The sequence below is a fragment of the Anolis sagrei genome, chromosome 2 (assembly GCF_037176765.1).
Source record: "Anolis sagrei isolate rAnoSag1 chromosome 2, rAnoSag1.mat, whole genome shotgun sequence".
In the NCBI taxonomy this organism is placed as follows: domain Eukaryota; kingdom Metazoa; phylum Chordata; class Lepidosauria; order Squamata; family Dactyloidae; genus Anolis; species Anolis sagrei.
Window position 1 is genome coordinate 198,414,447 of NC_090022.1, and position 20,670 is coordinate 198,435,116.

The window sequence follows — 20,670 nt, forward strand, 5'->3', positions numbered from 1 at the left end:
GCACAGCTCAGGGAAGCCACCAATCCAGGGGCGGCCCGTCCATTACTCGAAGTAAGCGGTGGCGGAATACTTTTTTTGCCAGGGGGCGCTGTTCTGTCCTTAGGCCACGCCTCCTCCTGCAGGCCCCATGCGCCCTCCACAGCCTTCTTCTAATGGAGAAGCGCAGGCCCCGCCCACTAGGCGAGAGGGAAGTCCTCCCTCCCTCCCTCCACGTGCTGCTGCCAGGAGGGAGGCAGCCAGCCAGCCAGCCAGCCAGGCTCTTTCTTTCGCTTTCCCTTTCCTTCCCTGCAGCTGAGCCTGGACCCCTCTCAGGGCAGCAAGGAGGCCTGGTCAAAAGGTACTGCAAATGTCATCTTCTGTACATGCCTCCCCCAAACCCCTCTAGTATTTGGTAATGGAAGTCCTATATGCCAAGCTTGGTTCAATTCTATTGTTGGTGGAGCTCAGAATGTTCTTTGGTGCTTGGTAAACTGCAATTCCCAAATGTCAGGGTCTATTTTTCCCAACCCCCCTCTCCAGTATTTTCTGTTAGTCATGAAAGTCCTGTATGCCAAGTTTGGTTCAGTTCTATTATTGGTGGAGTTCAGAATGCTCTTTGGTGCTTGGTGAAGCATTCTCACCTGATGTTTCACCCACATCTATGGCAGGCATCCTCAAGAGGCTGTGAGGTCTGTTTGTAACTAGGCAAGTGGGGTTTGTATATCTGTGGAATGTCCAGGGTGGGAAAAAGAACTCATGTCTGCTTGAGGTAAGTGTGAATGTTGCAATTGGTCATCTTGATGAGTATTTAATGGCCTTGCAGCTTCGAAGCCGAGCTAGTTGCTGCCCAGGAATCCTTTGTTGGGAGCGGTTAACTGGCCCTGATTGCTTCATGTCAGGAATTCCCCCCCCCCTTTTTTTAGTGTTGCTCTTTATTTATTGTTCTGATTTTAGAGGGTTATTTTAGAGGGTACTGGTAGCCAGATTTTGGGCGAGGGGTGAGCGAGGCATTCTCTCCTGACGTTTTGCCTGCATCTATGGCAAGCAGCATCCTCAGAGGTAGTGAAGTCTATATTTATAAGGGTTTATATTTATGTGGAATAATGACCAGGGTGGGACAAAGGACTCTTGTCTGCTGGAGCGAGGTGTGAATGTTTCAACTGACCACCTTGATTAGCATTTGATGGCCTGGCAGTGCCTGGAGGAATCTTTTGTTGAGAGGTGATTACAGATGTCCCTGATTGGGTTGTTGTAGGTTTTTTCAGGCCATATGGCCATGGCCTAGAGGCATTTTCTCCTGACTTTTCGCCTGCATCTATGGCGAGCGAGAGGGGCGAGCGAGGCATTCTCTCCTGACGTTTTGCCTGCATCTATGGCAAGCAGCATCCTCAGAGGTAGTGAAGTCTATATTTATAAGGGTTTATATTTATGTGGAATAATGACCAGGGTGGGACAAAGGACTCTTGTCTGCTGGAGCGAGGTGTGAATGTTTCAACTGACCACCTTGATTAGCATTTGATGGCCTGGCAGTGCCTGGAGCAATCTTTTGTTGAGAGGTGATTACAGATGTCCCTGATTGGGTTGTTGTAGGTTTTTTCAGGCCATATGGCCATGGCCTAGAGGCATTTTCTCCTGACTTTTCGCCTGCATCTATGGCGAGCGAGAGGGGCGAGCGAGGCATTCTCTCCTGACGTTTTGCCTGCATCTATGGCAAGCAGCATCCTCAGAGGTAGTGAAGTCTATATTTATAAGGGTTTATATTTATGTGGAATAATGACCAGGGTGGGACAAAGGACTCTTGTCTGCTGGAGCGAGGTGTGAATGTTTCAACTGACCACCTTGATTAGCATTTGATGGCCTGGCAGTGCCTGGAGCAATCTTTTGTTGAGAGGTGATTACAGATGTCCCTGATTGGGTTGTTGTAGGTTTTTTCAGGCCATATGGCCATGGCCTAGAGGCATTTTCTCCTGACTTTTCGCCTGCATCTATGGCGAGCGAGAGGGGCGAGCGAGGCATTCTCTCCTGACGTTTTGCCTGCATCTATGGCAAGCAGCATCCTCAGAGGTAGTGAAGTCTATATTTATAAGGGTTTATATTTATGTGGAATAATGACCAGGGTGGGACAAAGGACTCTTGTCTGCTGGAGCGAGGTGTGAATGTTTCAACTGACCACCTTGATTAGCATTTGATGGCCTGGCAGTGCCTGGAGCAATCTTTTGTTGAGAGGTGATTACAGATGTCCCTGATTGGGTTGTTGTAGGTTTTTTCAGGCCATATGGCCATGGCCTAGAGGCATTTTCTCCTGACTTTTCGCCTGCATCTATGGTGAGTGAGAGGGGCGAGCGAGCGGCGAGCGAGAGGGGCGAGCGAGCGGCGAGCGAGAGGGGCGAGCGAGAGGGGCGAGCGAGCGGCGAGCGAGAGGGGCGAGCGAGCGGCGAGCGAGAGGGGCGAGCGAGTGGCGAGCGAGAGGGGCGAGCGAGGCATTCTCTCCTGACGTTTTGCCTGCATCTATGGCAAGCATCCTCTACTAGTGAGGTCTGTTGGAAGTAGGAAAAAGGGTTTATATATTTATGTGGAATAATGACCAGGGTGGGACAAAGGACTCTTGTCTGCTGGAGCGAGGTGTGAATGTTTCAACTGACCACCTTGATTAGAGGGCCCGCCAGAGTGAGTGCCTGCCTTCCCTCCTTAATAATAATTTTAATTTCTCCTCCCTATTCTACTAAATTAATAATTAAATTTAAAAAATATTGAAAAAATATTGAAAAAATATTGAAAAAAAGGGCGCCATCTTTACAAAATGTTTTGTAAATATTTACGAAATTTCGTAAATACCGAACTTTTTTTTTTGAAAATTTTGTAATTATTTTAAATATCGAAACAAAAAAAAAACCCCAATTACAAAACGATTTTAGAAACAATTTTTTGCGTTGTTACCCAGGCCTAATAGATAGATAGATAGATAGATAGTGATTGGTTTTGGGGGGGGGGGGGGCGCCAAAATACTGTTTGCTTACCATTAAAAATTACCTAGGGCCGCCTCTGCACCAATCAAATCGCAGCATCCGTTGCTCTCACTGGTGGTTGGATCTGCATGACACCATGGATGTCCCGATGGAATCAGTGTAGTGCAGCATCACTCCAGCAAATGTTAATGGAATAAATAATAAAAAAACTTTTTTTACCTTGGTTCAGATACTTAAATCTCACCAAAGAAGCTCAAGTAAACACAAATTCAGGACAAAAATATGATTTATCCATACAAAGGTATATGTTTATTTGAAAACCATCAATATTTTAAGCTTGTTTGACCTACAGTCTGGAGTTTGAAGTTAGATTACTTCTTCATAGAGCAGTATAGAAGTAGGAAGAGAGATATCGATGAGTGAGACAGGAAAACTTCCCGCTACAGGAGGAAATATTGTATCTTGGTCTTCTGCCAGCTTCTAAGATGTGGAAAGCACTGCTAGGAGTTTGCCTGATTGACAGAACTACAATACTTTTAAAAGTTATTCTAATCTAAGGGGACGTTTTAGAGGCAGTTTGAGTGGAATTTTTCAAATGTTACACAAATCTAGAGATCACCTGACTCACTGAAAGGCAAAGGGAAAATAACAGAGGAATAAGCAATGTGTTGTAAAGGAAACCATTAAAAATTGATTTTTTATGCAGTAGAGTCTCACTTATCCAACATAAATGGGCTGGCAGAACGTTGGATATGCAAAATTGTTGGATAATAAGGAGGAAATAAGAAAAAAAACCTATTAAATGTTAAATTATGTTATGATTGTACAAATGAAGAACTAAAACATCATTTTTACAACAAATTGACAGTAAAGCAGTTCAATACACAGTGACATTATGTAGTAATTACTGATTTACGAATTTAGCCACAAATCTTTGCAATGTATTGAAACAGCTATGGATCCGGGTAGAACGCAGACTGCATTGGATAATACAGAACTTTGGATGAGCAAAGCGAGACTCAACTGTAGTATGTTTCAAAGTCATCTAATGGACATGGTCCAAATTGAATTTGCAAGGTAGATATCTTCTGTGACAGGAAACTAGGTGTTGCTGAGAGGCAGGGTGGAGTGGATGTGATCTGATTTACAGAAAAGGAGGAATTGTTGCTCCGTACCTGATTGTTTTTCTTTATGTTTCCCTGTCTGCCTCTTCCCAATTACTTCTTCTGGGAACATAGGTGAAATATGTGGATTCCGGATCCATGGGGCAGGGGTGCCTTTTGAAGCAGTGATTCTGGACAAAGCAACGGGTGAGGGATTGATCCGGGCCAAAGAGCCAGTGGACTGCGAAGCTCACAAGGAGCACACTTTCACCATCCAGGCCTATGACTGTGGGGAAGGACCAGATGGTGCAAACACCAAGAAGTCCCACAAGTAAGTCTGAAGATTTATTAGATTCAGAGTGATGCTGATGCTACTTTCCCCTTAACTTTTCAGAAGTTTTAGGAGACACGGTCTTGAACTAAGTCCCATAGGAAAAAAAAAACCTCTTCATTCAGGAAATATGCAGTATCAGATCCCCGTGATATTTAAAAATCTTTAGCATAGTTAGGTTTTAATCCAGCCCGTCGAATGCTGTTTTCTTTTGGCTGTTTATACATTTTGTTAATGTGATCTGTGTAGATTCATAGGTAATTTTCTTATGCTCTAAAAATACCTCAAACTGTAGGATGGAATTATGTGATGCCTCAAATTGTGTATGAAACTTGTGTTTGCTGATATAATGTGACAGTGGTGATGGGATGCTTGACAGTAAATAGTGGTGGTTGCAGATGGAGAGACCTGAGCAGTTCTGTGCCCACTGATTCCTATGTAAGCGCTTCCCGTCCTACAAGACTCCCTCACAGACTCATTTCACTTACTTCTAAAGATGACTGCAGAAAATATGATGACAAATTAACCTGGGAAGAATGTTTGTCAGTGAGGATTGATGGGCAGAGAGAGAAGACTTCACAGAAGCTTCCCCTCCACTATTATTACAAGGGAAACAAGCTTATGGGACTGCAGTTCCTCTGTTCTTGTAAACATTTACAAAAACCTTATAAGATGGGTCAATATTATTAACCTGATATTGGATGGCGATAGGTAGGATGAGGAATCTGATGCTGACTAAGGCCCCTTCTACACTGCCATATAAAATCTAGATTGTCTACTTTGAACTGGATTATATGGCAGTGTAAAAGGTAAAGGTTTCCCCTTGACATTAAGTCTAGTCATGTCCAACCCCGAGGGGTGGTGCTAATCTCTATTTCTAAGCCGAAGAGATGGCATTGTCCGTAGACGCCTCCAAGGTCATGTCAGAGTACAGTTACCTTCTCGTCAAAGTGATACCTATTGATTTACTCACTTTTGCATATTTTTGAACTGCTAGGTTGGCAGTAAAGCTGGGGCTAACAGCAGGAGTTCACCCCACTCCCTGGATTCAAACTGCCAACCTTTTGGTCTGCAAGTTCAGAAGCTCAGCTGTTTAACCCATTGCACCACCGGGGGCTCGATATGGTAGACTCATATAATCCAGCTCAAAGCAGTTAATATGGATTATTTTCTTTGATAATCTGGATTATATGGCAATGTAGAAGGGGCCTAAGACAACCCATCACAGGAGACATCTGGAGTGGGAATAGGACCACAAGGAAGCTGTTTTATGTTAGAGCAGTTCTGGTCCTGCCCAGAGACGTTAGGGACCCAGCCTGGCATCTCCTCCATGCAAAACAGGCACTTCCCCTTTTCTGGCTCATAGCATATACTTTTGCACCTTGGATCAGATTGGTTTCTTGGGTGTCTTGACCAGTGATCATTTTTTGCCTTTAGCAAGGAAAAAAAATCCCATTAAGCCTCTGTTGATGTTTGCATTTTCTGTATGCCTTGATTGATTGGGGAGTCTGGGAAAATGTGTTTCTAATATTTCTGCTTTGAACTGTGGTTTTGTGTGCTTTGAGATTTTACTTCAGAGCATTCCAAACATTTCATGTTGATGACACACTTTTTAGACACGCATCATTTCGTGACACAGTAATTCAGTTTTACTAGCAAACTGAAGGTTAAACCAGTCCCTCCTAAGAGATAAACAGACACACACAAATTGTAATACCAAAATGTATGGGGACACGTATCTCATAAAAACGTTTCATTGATGTTTTTTAAAAAAATATATGATTTATTGCTTATTTCAAATAGGCCCATTATATTTGCATTACACACCTACATACTACAGTCAGCACACTAACGGGTTGCAACACACATTTTGTAAAGCTCTGTTCTATTTCTTTGAGGCAACATGACTCAACCAGGATTTAAATTTGTGCCAAGCACAACCTCGGTTTAGTCCCAGGCTCTTTCATTACCAACTACAAAGCACATTAACAAGGAAGAATACTCCCAAGCAAGTGCAGAGGGCATTCCTCTGATCACTAGGTAACTACTCACTCTTGTACTTTAGAAAGGAAAAGCATAGGGAAAATTCCATTTTGCAGTGAACCAGCGAAGTTTATGGTGTGGCATCTCTCTTCTTTGGTATATGTCCAGAGGAGGGTGACTAAAACGATCAAGGGTCTGGAGAACAAGCCCTATGAGGAGCGGCTTAAAGAGCTGGGCATGTTTAGCCTGCAGAAGAGAAGGCTGAGAGGAGACATGATGCGGGCCATGTGTATGAGGGCCATACATATGAGGGGGGAAGTCATAGGGAGACTAGGACGCAGAAGAATGGCTTCAAATTACAGGAGAGGAGATTCCATCTGAACATTAGGAAGAAGACCTGCCTTCTGTTCAGCAGTGGAACTCTCTGCCCCAGAGTGTGGTGGAGTCTCCTTCTTTGGAGGCTTTTAAACAGAGGCTGATGGCCATCTGTCGGGGTGCTTTTAATGCGATTGTCCTACTTCTTGGTAAAGGGTTGGACTGGATGGCCCATGAGGTCTCTTCCAACTCTATTATTCTATGATTGTAAGAGTTTATGGGTTCAGTTCTTCATTGACTTTCTTTTGTTCAGGGCCACTGTTCATGTGCGTGTGAATGATGTCAACGAGTTTGCTCCAGTCTTTGTGGATAAGCTTTATCATGTTGCAGTGACCGAAGGAAAGCTCTATGACCGCATCCTGCGCGTGGAGGCCATTGATGGCGACTGCTCCCCTCAGTACAGCCAGATCTGCTACTATGAGATCCTGACTCCCAATGTCCCTTTCCTCATTGACAATGACGGTGAGAGCATGCCACATAAATGGGAGAATATTGTTATGGAACATATAGATTTTGGAATTAGTTGGATGCTGTGATTTTAAAGGGAAACGGGAAAATATGGTCTCTTGTTTGTTTGTTCAAATTGCAATTCAGCTTTTGGACTGGAGGAGTTGCAAGGCATGGGGTAGGACAAAATGTGCATGCTGACTCTTTTTTTTCTATGTGGCTATTTATAATTTTCCTTGACAAGCCGCTTGTTCACTCAGCACAGCCAAAGACCCCCATAGCTTTCTTTCACAGGTTGAGAAAGCTCTTGGCAGTGTTTCTACCGAGTGGGACAGTGGTAGGAATGTAAGATGTTTAAGCAGTCCCTAGGCCCACTGTCACACTGCTGGTCCTGATCACAACCTTTTTTTAAAAGAAGGTTTGTTCACATTATTTCCAGCATGCTGATTTTTCCGGTGGATGAGTAGCAAATGTCGTGACTTTGTTGTGTGTGAATGTTTCCTTACATACTTCAGGGTTCAGTTCAGTAAAGGAAGGATCTACTGGACTCTATGGAAGATGTTGATGTTGATGATGTTGATGATGATGATGATAATAATAATAGTAATAATAATAATCAACTTATATTCCACCCTTCTCCCCGAAGGGACTCAGAGTGGATCACAGCATATAAACAGACACAGGCAAACATTCAGTGCCTTGTTACAATGCAATACAATGAGACACAAATACACAGACAAAGGTAAAGGCTTCTCCTTTCATTTCCGGCTCTGGAGGCAGTGCTCATATCCAGCTCTAGGAGAGGTGCTCTTCTCCATTTCCAAACCGAGGAGCCTGCATTGTCCATAGACATCTCCTGGCTGTGTGGCTGGCATGACCGCTTGGAGTGTCTTTTTTGCCTTTTCCCGCCAAAGTAGTACCTATTGTTCTACTCACATTTGCATGTTTTCAAACTGCTAGGTTGGCATGAGCTAGGGCTAACATTGGGCGCTCACCCCATCCTGCAGATTGGAAATGCCAACCTTCAGGTCAGCAGTTCAACAGCTGCAATATATCAACTCAAGAAGAACACCCCCCCCCCCCCCCGGCCCTTCACATTATTTCCTTTCTTCAGTAGTTATAGGTTCTCTGTCTTGTTTTTTAGACTGTGCAGTGTTGTGCTCTTTTGCTGTTTCTTGCAAAAAACATAAAACTGGGAAGGGCAGATCTGAATTCCCTAAACATATCATGGACAGAGTTTTCTCTTGACTGTTCAAATAATAAATATGTACCTACAATGTGTGTACCAGAAGCCTGACTGCTTCCACATATAGTGCAGAGTGTCTCAAAAGGATGGAAACAAGTTGACTCTGTTGCTTGGGTTATTACTGAAATTATTAGCAGCATGTGCCCCTTATCTCTCTCTCTCTCTCTCTCTCTCTCTCTCTCTGTTTTCACCCTTTCCACATTCATATCCACACACAACTTCCTTCCTTCTTTTGAAAAGAAAAGGTACTTATGATACTATGAGCGTACAGAATTATTTTTATTAAGTTCCTTTTTGCTTTCTTTCCTCCTCTCTCTTTTTCATGTGGTCTCCCATCATGTACAATTAATACTCCCATCATGTACAATTAATACTTTCCTGGTTTGCTGTGATGTTCTTCAGCCTTGTAACCTACATTTATTGTTTTTGGCCAGGGAACATTGAGAATACAGAGAAACTGCAGTACAGCAGCGACCGCCTCTATAGGTTTACTGTGACGGCCTATGACTGTGGCAAGAAACGGGCCTCCGATGATGCAGAGGTGGAGATTCAGGTGAAGCCCACTTGTAAACCCAGTTGGCAAGGTAGGAAGGCCTTTTTACAGGTATATTTCCTTCCCCCTCCTCACTTGACTTTCCATAACCATTCTCTGAATCCTTTGATTGCGTTTAAAAATTATTATTAATAATAATCTATATAAATAAAAATAAAGATGGACCTGAAGGGGGAAAGAACGTGGGATAGCAGAACATGGAACTCAATGGGAAGGAACAGAGTAGGATGGTTCCCTCCAATGTCCCACATTGTCTGCTGCTTTCCCCCACTTTCGGCCCAATTGTGTGAGGAAGTCCCAAGAGAAACACTTTGTGTTTCTGTTATCATTATTGTAATCATTGTATTGTCGAATACTTTAATGGCTGGAATCACTGGGTTGTTGTAGGTTTTTTCAGGCTATATGGTTATGGTCTAGGAGAGGAGAGGAGAGAATGCCTCTAGAACATGCCACATAGCCCGAAAAAACCTACAACAATTCATTATAATCATTATTTCCATACATCGCATCATTACTGTATGTGGTGGTTTTAATTAGTTTGTTTTTTATTATGAATATTGTAAAAAATATTGTGAATATTTGGAATCCAGCTTTGATCCTTCTTTAGGAAAAAGGCAGCCTACAAATGCAGCAAATGTATAAAGTAAATAATAGCTATTTCTCCTCTCCCACCCACTCCCCACTTCAGACTACATGTGATTCAGTGGGAGAAGCTCATGTTTTCAACCCACTTGTTCTTTAGAGTGACTGTTGCCATACAGATGGGTGGGCAGTGAACAACTGTTGTTTTGCTATGGGTTACTTTAGATGGCTGTGATTCTACTAGGCTCACCCACAAACACAACCTTATAAGCACAACCAAAAATGCAGCCAGGTTACCAGAGATGAGGTGCATAGATGTTGGATCCAGGTGTTGAGCTTAATATTCTCTGCACCTCTATCTGGGTTGGCTCAGGTCAGATACATGTGCATTTAATATGTTTCTGAGTGTGCTGTGATACCCATAAAATAGAGTATTAAAAAGCACATAGGAAAGATATGACTGATGTGCCTTCTCAAAGCCTGTGGGGGCTTTCCCATTCTGAACATACTCTATCTGCAACAAGTCCTTATGCTTAGGAGAAGAGAGGGAGAATTCTTCATATTATTTTTTTATAATATTCCTTAAGTTGTAGTACTGAGTAACACTTTTCTGCTATTAAATTTCGAAAGACTTCAGATCTGATTATTGCATCAAATCGTAGAAGTGAAGTGTTTGAGTTCATCAGATGCTTGATGGTGGGGCTGCCTGCTTTGGAAAAATGATGCCATAACCTTTTGGGAAATGGAAATCTCCATAACCTTCTGGAAAATGGCATTCACCACCATTTGGGAAAATCAGGAATCTCCCTGAGAAGAGTTAAAAACTCGCTTGAGTCAACCTTCTCCTTAGTGGTAAATCTCCACTAGTATTCATGCAAGGCAACTAGGTTTCTCAGCTGTTAAACTGATATACATAGATATCTCTTTGAACTGTTAGGGACAAAGATATGCCAATGCACAAAGATAGATAGACAGATAGACAGATAGATAGACAGACAGATAGATATCAGAGTTTCAGAAGCGTTATTTCAGTTGTCCAAAAAACATCTACTCTCCCTCAAAACATACTAGTTTAAATAACGCTCTCAAGAGACCAAACATAAGCAGACTTCTTTAAAAGCTGGTTTACTCACAAACTACATGTATTCAGCATACAGGTACAATTGCTTATCAGACCAGTTACAGATAGAATTTGAAGTTGTTTCTCTGTATAGGTAACCCAGGACATCGTTCTTATAATCAGTCCAAAGTCAAAAGCATCTCTCTGTTCTGAGAGTCTAATAGCGTCTCTGTTCTCTAAAGCTTTTAGTTTCTACTGACTTCTAAAAGCATATTGTTTCTACTGATTTCTAAACTGTACTGTTTCTACTGGTGTCTGAAAACATACTGTTTGTAAAATGGAGTCTGAGTCCTGAACAATCCCAGATCTGATCACATGGTCTGCAGTCCCTTTCACAACATAGAGTTAAGGAGAATTGCATACCAACACACACACATACAATACCGTAAGCAATCTGAATTATATACATAACAAATAAGTAGTGGAGGTTTGAAGGAGGTTGCTATTTCCAACATCCTGGAATGTGGCAGCAATTAGAATCATAGAATCATAAAGTTGGAAGAGACCGCATGGGTCTTCCAGTCCAAATTCCTGCCAAAAAGGAGGAAAATTGCATTCAAAGCATTGAAAAGGGCCAGGAGAGTCAGGAGGATCTCTGTGGTAGTAATCAGGAATCCTCAAAGGGCATCTGCCCCATGCTTATAGCCTCCCCTTTGCCTCCTTCAGACCAACAGTATAATAAGATCTACTGAAGTAGAGTGGACACTGTTTTTATGTTGTGGAAAATATTCCGTCTCCACCTCCCAACCACAAGGATGTTGGCTAACAAATATGAAGCACTCAATAAACTCCTTAACACATAAGTGTATAAACCAATCAGACATAAGAACATAATTAATTATACCACCAGCAACTAATCCTGTCAGAAGCAGTGGCAAGCAGTTAATTTGACCTCTGGAAGGTGTGCCAAGTGAGTACCCTGGCCTAATATCATTTTCTTGTTTTAAAAACTTGCAACAGGTTGGAATAAGAGGATTGAGTACACCCCAGGGACAGGCAGCCTTGCTCTTTTCCCCAGTATTCACCTGGAGACATGTGATGAGCCCCTCTGGAACATCCAAGCAACTGTGGAACTGCAAACAAACCACGTGGCCAAAGGCTGTGACCGTGACAATTATTCTGAGAAGTCTCTGCGCAAACTCTGTGGTACGTATCATCTTAACCCCAAGCTATGCTAGGAGGAGGAGAGAAGGAGCAAGTGGTTGTGTTACAAGTGGATGGAGACATCCTTCCGAAGACATCCATGGCCAATTCATGTGAACATTTACTTCCTGGGTAATAGAGTAATTGACATGGAGACCAGAATCCAATTGGAGTACCACACAATTGTAAGATTGCATCACTGCGATCCCAGTGCTGCTGGTTGCACCAGAAGGAGGCACAAAGAGCCCTCTCACTCCTTTGTGAGTCGGTGGTTTGGGAACTGGTTGGTTATTGTGGAATAACTGAGTTCAAGGACTGTTGTACAATTGGATGTGCAAGTATGGGATCTATGGCATAACTAAGGAGGTGTGTATTTATGCTGTACTAAAAGTATATTGACTGTTGGCCCGTGATCTGACTACTGAGCACAATCTACTGAGATGCTCTCCTGTGCAAGATCTGTTGGATGAGTGGGCTTATTAACAAAATACCCTCCTTACAAATGTACTGCAGAGTAGCTTATTAGTAGCAGCATGACCCAGCACCAATAGCCAAAAGTGATAAAAAGAACAAAAACACACAGACCAATGTTATATCTTCCTTAGGAGGCTTTTCTTTATAGCAAAATAATATGGTTGCACTATTTACAAGAACAAGGTTTCCACAATACAAAGAAAGTTCTTTATGCTTCCTTCTTTGCTTCCACACTGGGCTACTTTCTCATGTAGACAAACAGCTTCACTCTCACTGAGCTTCTTCTCACACTGAATGTACAGAGGTGTTTCACACAGTAGTTTTTTTACACACATCAGCCTTCACACTGGAGCTTTACACACGAGGCCTTCAACCTGGGGCTTCTCTCACTGAAACCTTCTCACACCAGATCTCTGATACACTGTGGCCTACTAACTCTGAGGCCTACTAACACTGAGGACACTGGAGCCTTCTCATACTGAGGCCTCTAACTGAACATCCTCTCACACCGAACTTACACAGAAGCTTCACACAGTAGCTTTTTACGCACAGCAGCCTTCACACTGGAGCTTTACACACGAGGCCTTCAACCTGGGGCTTCTCTCACCAAAGCCTTCTCACATCAGGCCTCTCATACACTGAGGCCTACTAACTCTGAGGCCTACCTCACACTGAGGCCTACTAACACTGAGGTTTATCTCACACTGAGGCTTCTCTCATACAGAGGGCAACTAACACTGAGGCGTACTAAGCTACAAGCACACCTATTTATATTGAATGGAAGTTTTTTGCTGAGACATTGCATCCATGTAACCCATTCAGTGCTTGACTCACGTTTTTTTAAACTAAAAACATCTAGTTAATTTTTAATATTTCTGACAAATTCTACTGAAGTGAATGGGAGCCACATAAGTGCACTGTATGGATGCACTGCTTTCATATTTTTCATTTCCAATTTGATTGTTCAAGAAAATTTTTGGAGTAATCAAAATGGATTTTCCAGGTTGGACCTGGCTTTCTTGCTAGCACTTTTCACCTAATGGATTTTCTTATTATCCTCTCTGGTTGTCCACAGGTGCTGCCACAGGTGAGATTGACCTTCTGCCTGTCCCTAGCCCCATGGCTAACTGGACGGCACGTCTCTCGGTCCATTACAGCCAGGATAGCAGTCTCATCTACTGGTTCAATGGCAGCCAGGCCACCCAGGTGCCCATTGGCAGTGGAACTGGTGCTCTCGAAGGACTGAGTGACCATTTTACTTTGTCTCTGTGGATGAAACATGGCGTGGCACCAAGCAAGAGCAAGAGGGAGGAGGAGACAGTGATCTGCAGCACCATGCAGAGCGGTGAGGATGCTCCTCTTTATCTGAAACAAGAGCTACTAGCCCTACTATTAGTTGGAACGAGATAGTTCTTTTGGGCAGCAGTTGCAGGAAGATGGCAGTGGGCTTTAGGATAGATCTGTGTGTGCCACACTTCCTGCTTTGTTTCTCATCACTTGCCTACTGCTTAGATTTCAGGTGCACCTGGACATGCTGCTTTTTTGTCTGTTTCTGAATGATGGCAGGTGGGAAGGCTTTTTCCTTTGTCTTCAGACAAATGACAGAGATTGAGAGGAACAATGGGGCTCTCGGCAATAATAGCATTGGTTTTTTTTCTATGCAAAGGTGATTCTCATCGAACTGTGATCCCTGCCGAGACTATCCTTGGTAAAGAGGGCACACTGGCGTACAAAAGAGCATGTAAATCATCTCAGATCAGTTAGGGCAGATTGATTGGAATTCTGCTGCTGTTGTTGGTGATTGTCAGATGTCCCTTCTGTATTCATCTGCAGAGGATGGCTACTCCCATTATTCTCTGGCTGTGCATGGATGCCGCATAGCTTTTCTCTACTGGCCGTTGCTGGAGAGTGCTAGGCCTGTCAAATTCCTCTGGAAACTGGAGCAGGTGAGGAAGAGATGCCTTATTTATTCTTTTCTTTTTGACCCACCTCCCTCCATATCTTTTTGTTTGTTTGTTTATACACACATGCACAGACACATACCATGTGTATATACTGGTCTGTCCTTTTTCTCTGGGTGCAGGTCTGTGATGATGAGTGGCACCATTATGCCCTTAACCTGGAATTCCCCACTGTTACTCTTTATGTGGATGGTGTCTCCTATGACCCAGCACTGATCCATGACAATGGGCTCATCCACTCCCCACGGCGTGAATCTTCCCTCATGATCGGAGCCTGCTGGGCTGGTAAGTACTCCCTGTGGCTTACAGACAGAAAGGGAGAACGGGAACTGGTGGTTTAAAGCCCTTGACTATTTAAAAAGGCAGACATGCGAGATTTCTTCATATTTAAAAGGAGCAGGAAAATGTAAGATTTTTCAGAAAACACTTTAAAAGTTTCCAGCTAAAAATACTTGACCTATTTTAGAGAAATATATACTGAAATCTGTGCAGTATTGAGTCAAACCTAAATGTTATTACCCACATGAAGAGCTCATGTTTGTAAATTAGCTAACTGTTAATATATAAAAGCTGTTACATTATTATATACTCAGCCCTCCACATTCACGGAGGCTAGGGGCACAGGACTCTCTGTGAAAGTTATGTTATTTATCGTGTCTGAAGTGAATTGGGACTGCGGTTATAAAAACTTGGCATTATATTAAATTTCCTTCGACCAGAAACTGGCCACTTGGAGTGTCTCTGGTGTCGTTGTGTGAAGGTCCTCCATTGTGCATGTGGTGGGGTTCAGACTGCATTGTAATAAGTAGTCTGTGGTTTGCTCTTCTCCTCCACACTCACATGTTTGTGGACTCCACTTTGTGGCCCCATTTCTTAAGGTTGGCTCTGCATCTCGTGGTGCCAGAGCACAGTCTGTTCGGCTCCTTCCAAGTCGTCCAGCCTTCTGTGTGCCGAGGACAGAGTTTCTCATCTGGTACCAGCCACTGATTGAGATTCAAGGTTTTAGCCTGCCACTTTTGTACTGTCACTTGCTTAAGTGTTCCTGTGAGTATCCCTGTAGATTTTAGGAAGCTATTAAGGTGTTAGTTTGCTGGCTGATATTCAAATAGAGGATGGGCTGGAGATGTCACTGCCTTGGTCCTTTATCACTGGCTGCTACTTCCCAACTGATGCCAGGTGGTGCAATGCTGGCTAAACAATATAATTTTTCCAGTGGTGTAGGGCATAGACCTCCCATGATAATGTGTCATGTCTCATTAAGAGCCACATCTACTGTTTTAATGTGATGAGATGTATTCCATTCTGGGCATGCATATTCAGTCGAGTAGCAAAACGCAAGGGCAGATGTCTTCACTGTGTTTGTTTATGCTAGTCAGCTTTCGTATGATATTATTTCTAGTACCCACTTTTTGCTTGATAGTCAAGCAGTGCTTCTTGTAAGTCAGATCATGCCCAGAGTGACTCCCAGGTATTTGGGTGTGCTGCAATGCTCCAGTGGGATTCCTTCCCAGGTAATCCTCAGAGCTTGAGATGCTTGTCTGTTCTTAAAATGAAAAGCATGTGCCTGCATTTTAGATGGATTAGGAATCAGTTGGTTTCCCCTGTAATAGGCAATAAGAGCACCTAAAGCTTCGGAGAGCTTCTGTTCAAAACTCCCTGCTTGAGTGGTGATGGCACAATCGTCAGCATAGATGAAACTCTGTCCCTTTCTGTGAAAGTAAAAACTGTGAATAAAGAAATAGCTATTTTTTTAAAACCTGAGAGAACATTACTTTAGGAAATTTGAGATCTTCCGGCATGGCTTTGTGGTTGAAGTCCATTGGAAGCTAACCATAGAATTGCAGTGGAGGATCTAGGGATTTCAAAAGATGTTTTCTCTCTGGAAATCTCGATGTCCTTCAGCATGACTAGATTCCCACTGCAGGAACTAGAGATTGCTAGAAAGAACATTTTAATCAAATCTGTGAATAATCAATCCACCAAAATCAAAACTGCAAATGTGGAAGGATGACTTTAGTGTGACACGAGCACACAGTGTCCTTTAGTATTATGTGACACAGATTCTGTTATTTCCAGAAAAAATGTGTTTCCATCCACATCTTAGTGTATTCTAGATGTAAGATTATTGGAATGGTCACTTTTTTCATGTCAGAAGTAACTTGAGAAACTGCAAGTCACTTCTGTTGTGAGAGAATTGGCTGTCTGCAAGGACATTGCCCAGGGGATGCCCAGATCTGTGACCATCCTGTGAGAGGCTTATCTCATGTCCCTGCATGGGAAGCTGGACTGACATACAGAAGCTCACCCCATCTCATGGATTCGAACCGCCGACCTTCAGGTCAGCAGTTCAGTTGGCACAAGGGTTTAACCCATTGTGCCAGTGGAATGGCCACTGTTTTGGTTGCCTTAGTAAAAATGGTCTTCAGATTTCCACCTTGGAAATTAAGGACTGGGAAGTTTTTCTTGCCTTTTTTCTCACATCTGGGACATCACTTTGTTTTCAAATGGCAACAGAAATCTTTGAACTTGGACTTTTTGGCTGCTTGCTCTTCCAGTGAATTGTATGCAAGGCAGGGAACCTGGTGGTTGGAAAATCTCAGGAGTGCTATTTTCCTTGGTTCCCAGGCAGTTTTCAGTGAGAGACTCTCGTTCAATGCTCTGAAATGTATTTTCTTTTGCAGAAGACAAAAACAAAGAGAAAATAAAAGTGAATGAGAATGCCACAGATGTGGGGCAAGGTACAGTGCCTTCGGTGTCACCAAGCATGCCTCTTCACGCATGACATTTCCCATACTCTCTGGACCATTTCCTTTCCCTCACTCCTGGGAAAAAGGTCTTGGCACCTTGACAACTTGGACAGACGCTTCTTCTGAGCACAATGGTGGTTTAATCTCTGTGGTTTGTAAGAGGACTCGAATCTGGGGCAGAATGCATCAAAGCTGGCCGATGAGAAAAAGAGGTCAATAAGGAAAGAGAACATGTTTCCTTCTGAGATTTCTCCACCATTTGCCTTTCATTGTGTCTTTCTCCCAGACTAACTTTTGGGGAATTTGTTCTGCTCTGGAACTACAAAGAGCGAACAAGGTCTGCACACATACTCCCAGCCTCCACCTTCTTTGCTCTGGTCGCTCTGTCTTTCTGCTGGCTGTGCATCAAAGACTTTTTCCCTCCCCTTCCAACTTTCTCAGTCTCTCCTTCCATTTCTCATTATTTTGCTGTCTTTGTTCAGTGCCCCCCTCCCTTCCTTTCTTTTCATCTGTCTCTCACACCATCCCTCCTCCTGTATCCCCCTTAGGAGACCCTCTGCTGATTCACCACTACTTCCACGGTTACCTGGCTGGCTTCACTGCACGTCCTGGCAGCCTTGAGAGCCGGGAGGTGATTGAATGTCTCTATGCCTGTCGCGAGGGGCTGGACTACAGCGACTTTGACAGCCTCGGCAAAGGGATGAAGGTACACCCTTCCCTGCCTTCTTCCGGTGGCATGAACCTCTTCCCTTCCTTCCTTCCTCTCTCCCTACCTCCCTCCCTTCTGCTAGCACATTGGCTTGGCTTCCCAGACTGTGCCTGCTCTTGCCTACAGCAAAACCTCCTTGTCTCCTCCTGTATGTCTCTTGACCACTAGCCTGGATCTTTGCCAAATGGCCAACCTCAGAACCATTTTCCTTCCTTCACCACAGGTTCATGTTAACCCCTCTCAGTCTCTTCTTACCTTGGAGGGTGACGATGTTGAAACCTTCAACCATGCAATCCAGCATGTCGCCTACATGAACTCTCTGCGTTTTGCTACTCCTGGAGTCCGACCCCTCAAGCTAACCACTACAGTCAAGTAAGTAACAACACTTTCAGTTGTTTAAGAACTCTGCATGTTACTTCACTTTAGGGCAGTGGTTCTCAACCTGGGGTCCCCAGATGTTTTTGATCTTCAATTCCCAGAAATCCTAACAGCTGGCAAACTGGCTGGGATTTCTGGGAGTTGTAGGCCAAAAACATCTGGGGACCCCAGGTTGAGAACCACTGCTTTAGGGTCTGCAGTAGGTATGTGAAAACTACGGCCATCCAGGTGTTTTGGACTTCAACCTGGAGGGCTGAAGTTTGCCCATGCCTAGTTTGGAGGCTATACACATTATCAGGATTTTCTTTGTCCAGTACCACCAGTGAACAAGGTGGTTTAGAGAAGTGTGTTTGTAAACCATTTACTGTATTTCTCCTGGTCTAAAGCCCCTGCTACACTGTCATATAAAACCCATATTACCTGCTTTGAGTCCACACTGCTATATAATCCAGTTCAAATTGAATAATCTGGATTTTATATGGCAGTGTAGAAGGGGACTAAGATGCCTTCGATTGTAAGATGCACACCAACACGAAAAAAGCTCCCCCCATCTATATATATCACACCCATGATTCTAAGATACACCTATTTTTAGAGTTGTTTATATGGAGGCGGGGAGTGCATCTTAGAATTGAAGATGCACACCAGAAATATCTTTACTGTCGATATATGATAATATTAAAATACCACAAGAAACAAAGGAGCTAATCTCCAATTTACTAACAACAGCAAGGCTGATAATAGCTAAAATTTGGAACGAAAAGCATGATTTTCAGTTAGAAACTTGGTACAAAGTATGGAATCTATATAAATAAAAATGTAATGTTCATTTGTGGGATTAATATAAATAAAAAAACCACTGTATGAAATGACATGAAATTTGGCCAGAAGACACCTAATGGACAAATGAGTGACCATCACTCATAAAAACATGGAAAAACACAGTGGAAGGTACTGAAACCACCACCACCCCAAATACATTACAACTCATGCGCTAAACCCCATATATACACAAACACACATATATACACATATACACAAATATATACACCCACATATATGCATATATATACACACACAAAACTCATATACACAGACTGGCCCACAGCAACGCATGGCAGGGGGTGGCAAGTAAATGATAAATTGACATGTGGTATTAAGACTAAAAAAGGGATTTGGAAATTAAATTATTTTGGACTATATGGAATAAATTAATAGAATATGTGTTTGCTGGAGAGCAAGGGAGCAAACCTGCAGTGAAAACAATTATGTTTTGGAAATAACATATCAAGCGGTTGGGTCCAGGGGGAGGTAACACCCATCTTTATTTATTTTGAGAAGTTTATTTTGTGGAAAATATGTTAAAACTGGTAAAAACATTGACGCTCAACTCAACAGTGTGAAAACAGAATAGAAGTTCTGTTATTGTCATTTTTAAAATCATATATATACACACACACACACACATGTGTGTATATAAGATGCAGTTTATAGGAAAATATTCCGGTAATAGTGCTGTATAGAATAAATATTAAAATACATAAATTGCATACTGTTTGAATGAAAATATGAAAATATTAGGATGTTACCATCCACCTGTCAAATCTAACTAGCAAAATATTTTTCTACAATATGCTCTTGTTTTTACACATCTCATTTTTTATTCTTAATATGAATTGCTATTTTCCATTTTTACTTTGTAAATTCTCTTTATTAGGTAGTGGTGAACGCTGGAAAGGGATGGAATATCAAGATTTCTTTAAACACATAGAGTAAACACACATATTATGTGAGGGATCCTTCCCAGGATCGTTTACGTAATACAATTTTCACATAATCCGAAACCCTATTATTCTTACCTGAATAAACGCTGTTTTGGGTGTCTGGTTGAGGCATCCCATAGAATCACTCTGGAGGACTTAGAAAATACCAAGATATGTTTTCTCTCGATGTTGCCAGCATAAATCAATTGTAAATTTCTGATGAAGCTTCTGATGGTAGCTGGATTGAAAACACTTCTCTAGGCATTTTCTAGGTTTTCCAGAGCTATTCTATGATATGATATTATATGATTCTATGATACTCAAGGCTCTTTGTATGTAAATGAAACCATATTCAACAATCTCATATAATAAGCAGGTCTACTTTGAGTCTCCGTATGTTAAAAGCGGGACATAAATAAACATCATAAACATCAACATAAACATAATAATAATAATGCTGTATGCCTTAAAGGAGGGGCCGTGGTTTGAAAACATGCTAATGTGAGTTGATCAATAGGGTATGGCCTTGGTGAGAAGGTAACAGTGCTCCATGTAGTCATGCCAGCCACATGACCTTGGAGGCCTCTACGGACAACGCTGGCTCTTCGGCTTAAAAATTGACATGAGCACCACCCCCCAGAGTTGGACACAACTAGACTTAATGCCAAGGGGAAATCGTTACCTTTACTATGCCTTAAAGAAAAGTTTCTTTGATTTATGAATGGGAGACTGGTTTTCGACAAAATCCAGACTGATTCTTTCTCCCACTAGATGCTTCAGTGAGGAGTCCTGTGTCTCCATCCCAGATGT

The 20,670-nt window shown here is 42.6% G+C and overlaps 1 protein-coding gene across 1 annotated transcript in view; it reads left to right on the forward strand.

Moving 5' to 3' along the window:
* The window catches only part of CLSTN3 (calsyntenin 3), a 42,440-nt gene that overhangs the window by 13,589 nt on the left and 8,181 nt on the right, over positions 1-20,670 (forward strand). Inside the window, exons 3-13 of the mRNA XM_060762578.2 lie at positions 4,184-4,379; positions 6,991-7,199; positions 8,865-9,014; positions 11,646-11,831; positions 13,378-13,647; positions 14,136-14,248; positions 14,386-14,548; positions 16,945-17,001; positions 17,559-17,716; positions 17,943-18,091; positions 20,632-20,670. The exon at positions 20,632-20,670 is cut by the window's right edge and continues 188 nt beyond it. Of these exons, the coding sequence (XP_060618561.2) occupies positions 4,184-4,379; positions 6,991-7,199; positions 8,865-9,014; positions 11,646-11,831; positions 13,378-13,647; positions 14,136-14,248; positions 14,386-14,548; positions 16,945-17,001; positions 17,559-17,716; positions 17,943-18,091; positions 20,632-20,670 (1,690 nt within the window). The remainder of the gene's footprint in view (positions 1-4,183; positions 4,380-6,990; positions 7,200-8,864; positions 9,015-11,645; positions 11,832-13,377; positions 13,648-14,135; positions 14,249-14,385; positions 14,549-16,944; positions 17,002-17,558; positions 17,717-17,942; positions 18,092-20,631) is intronic.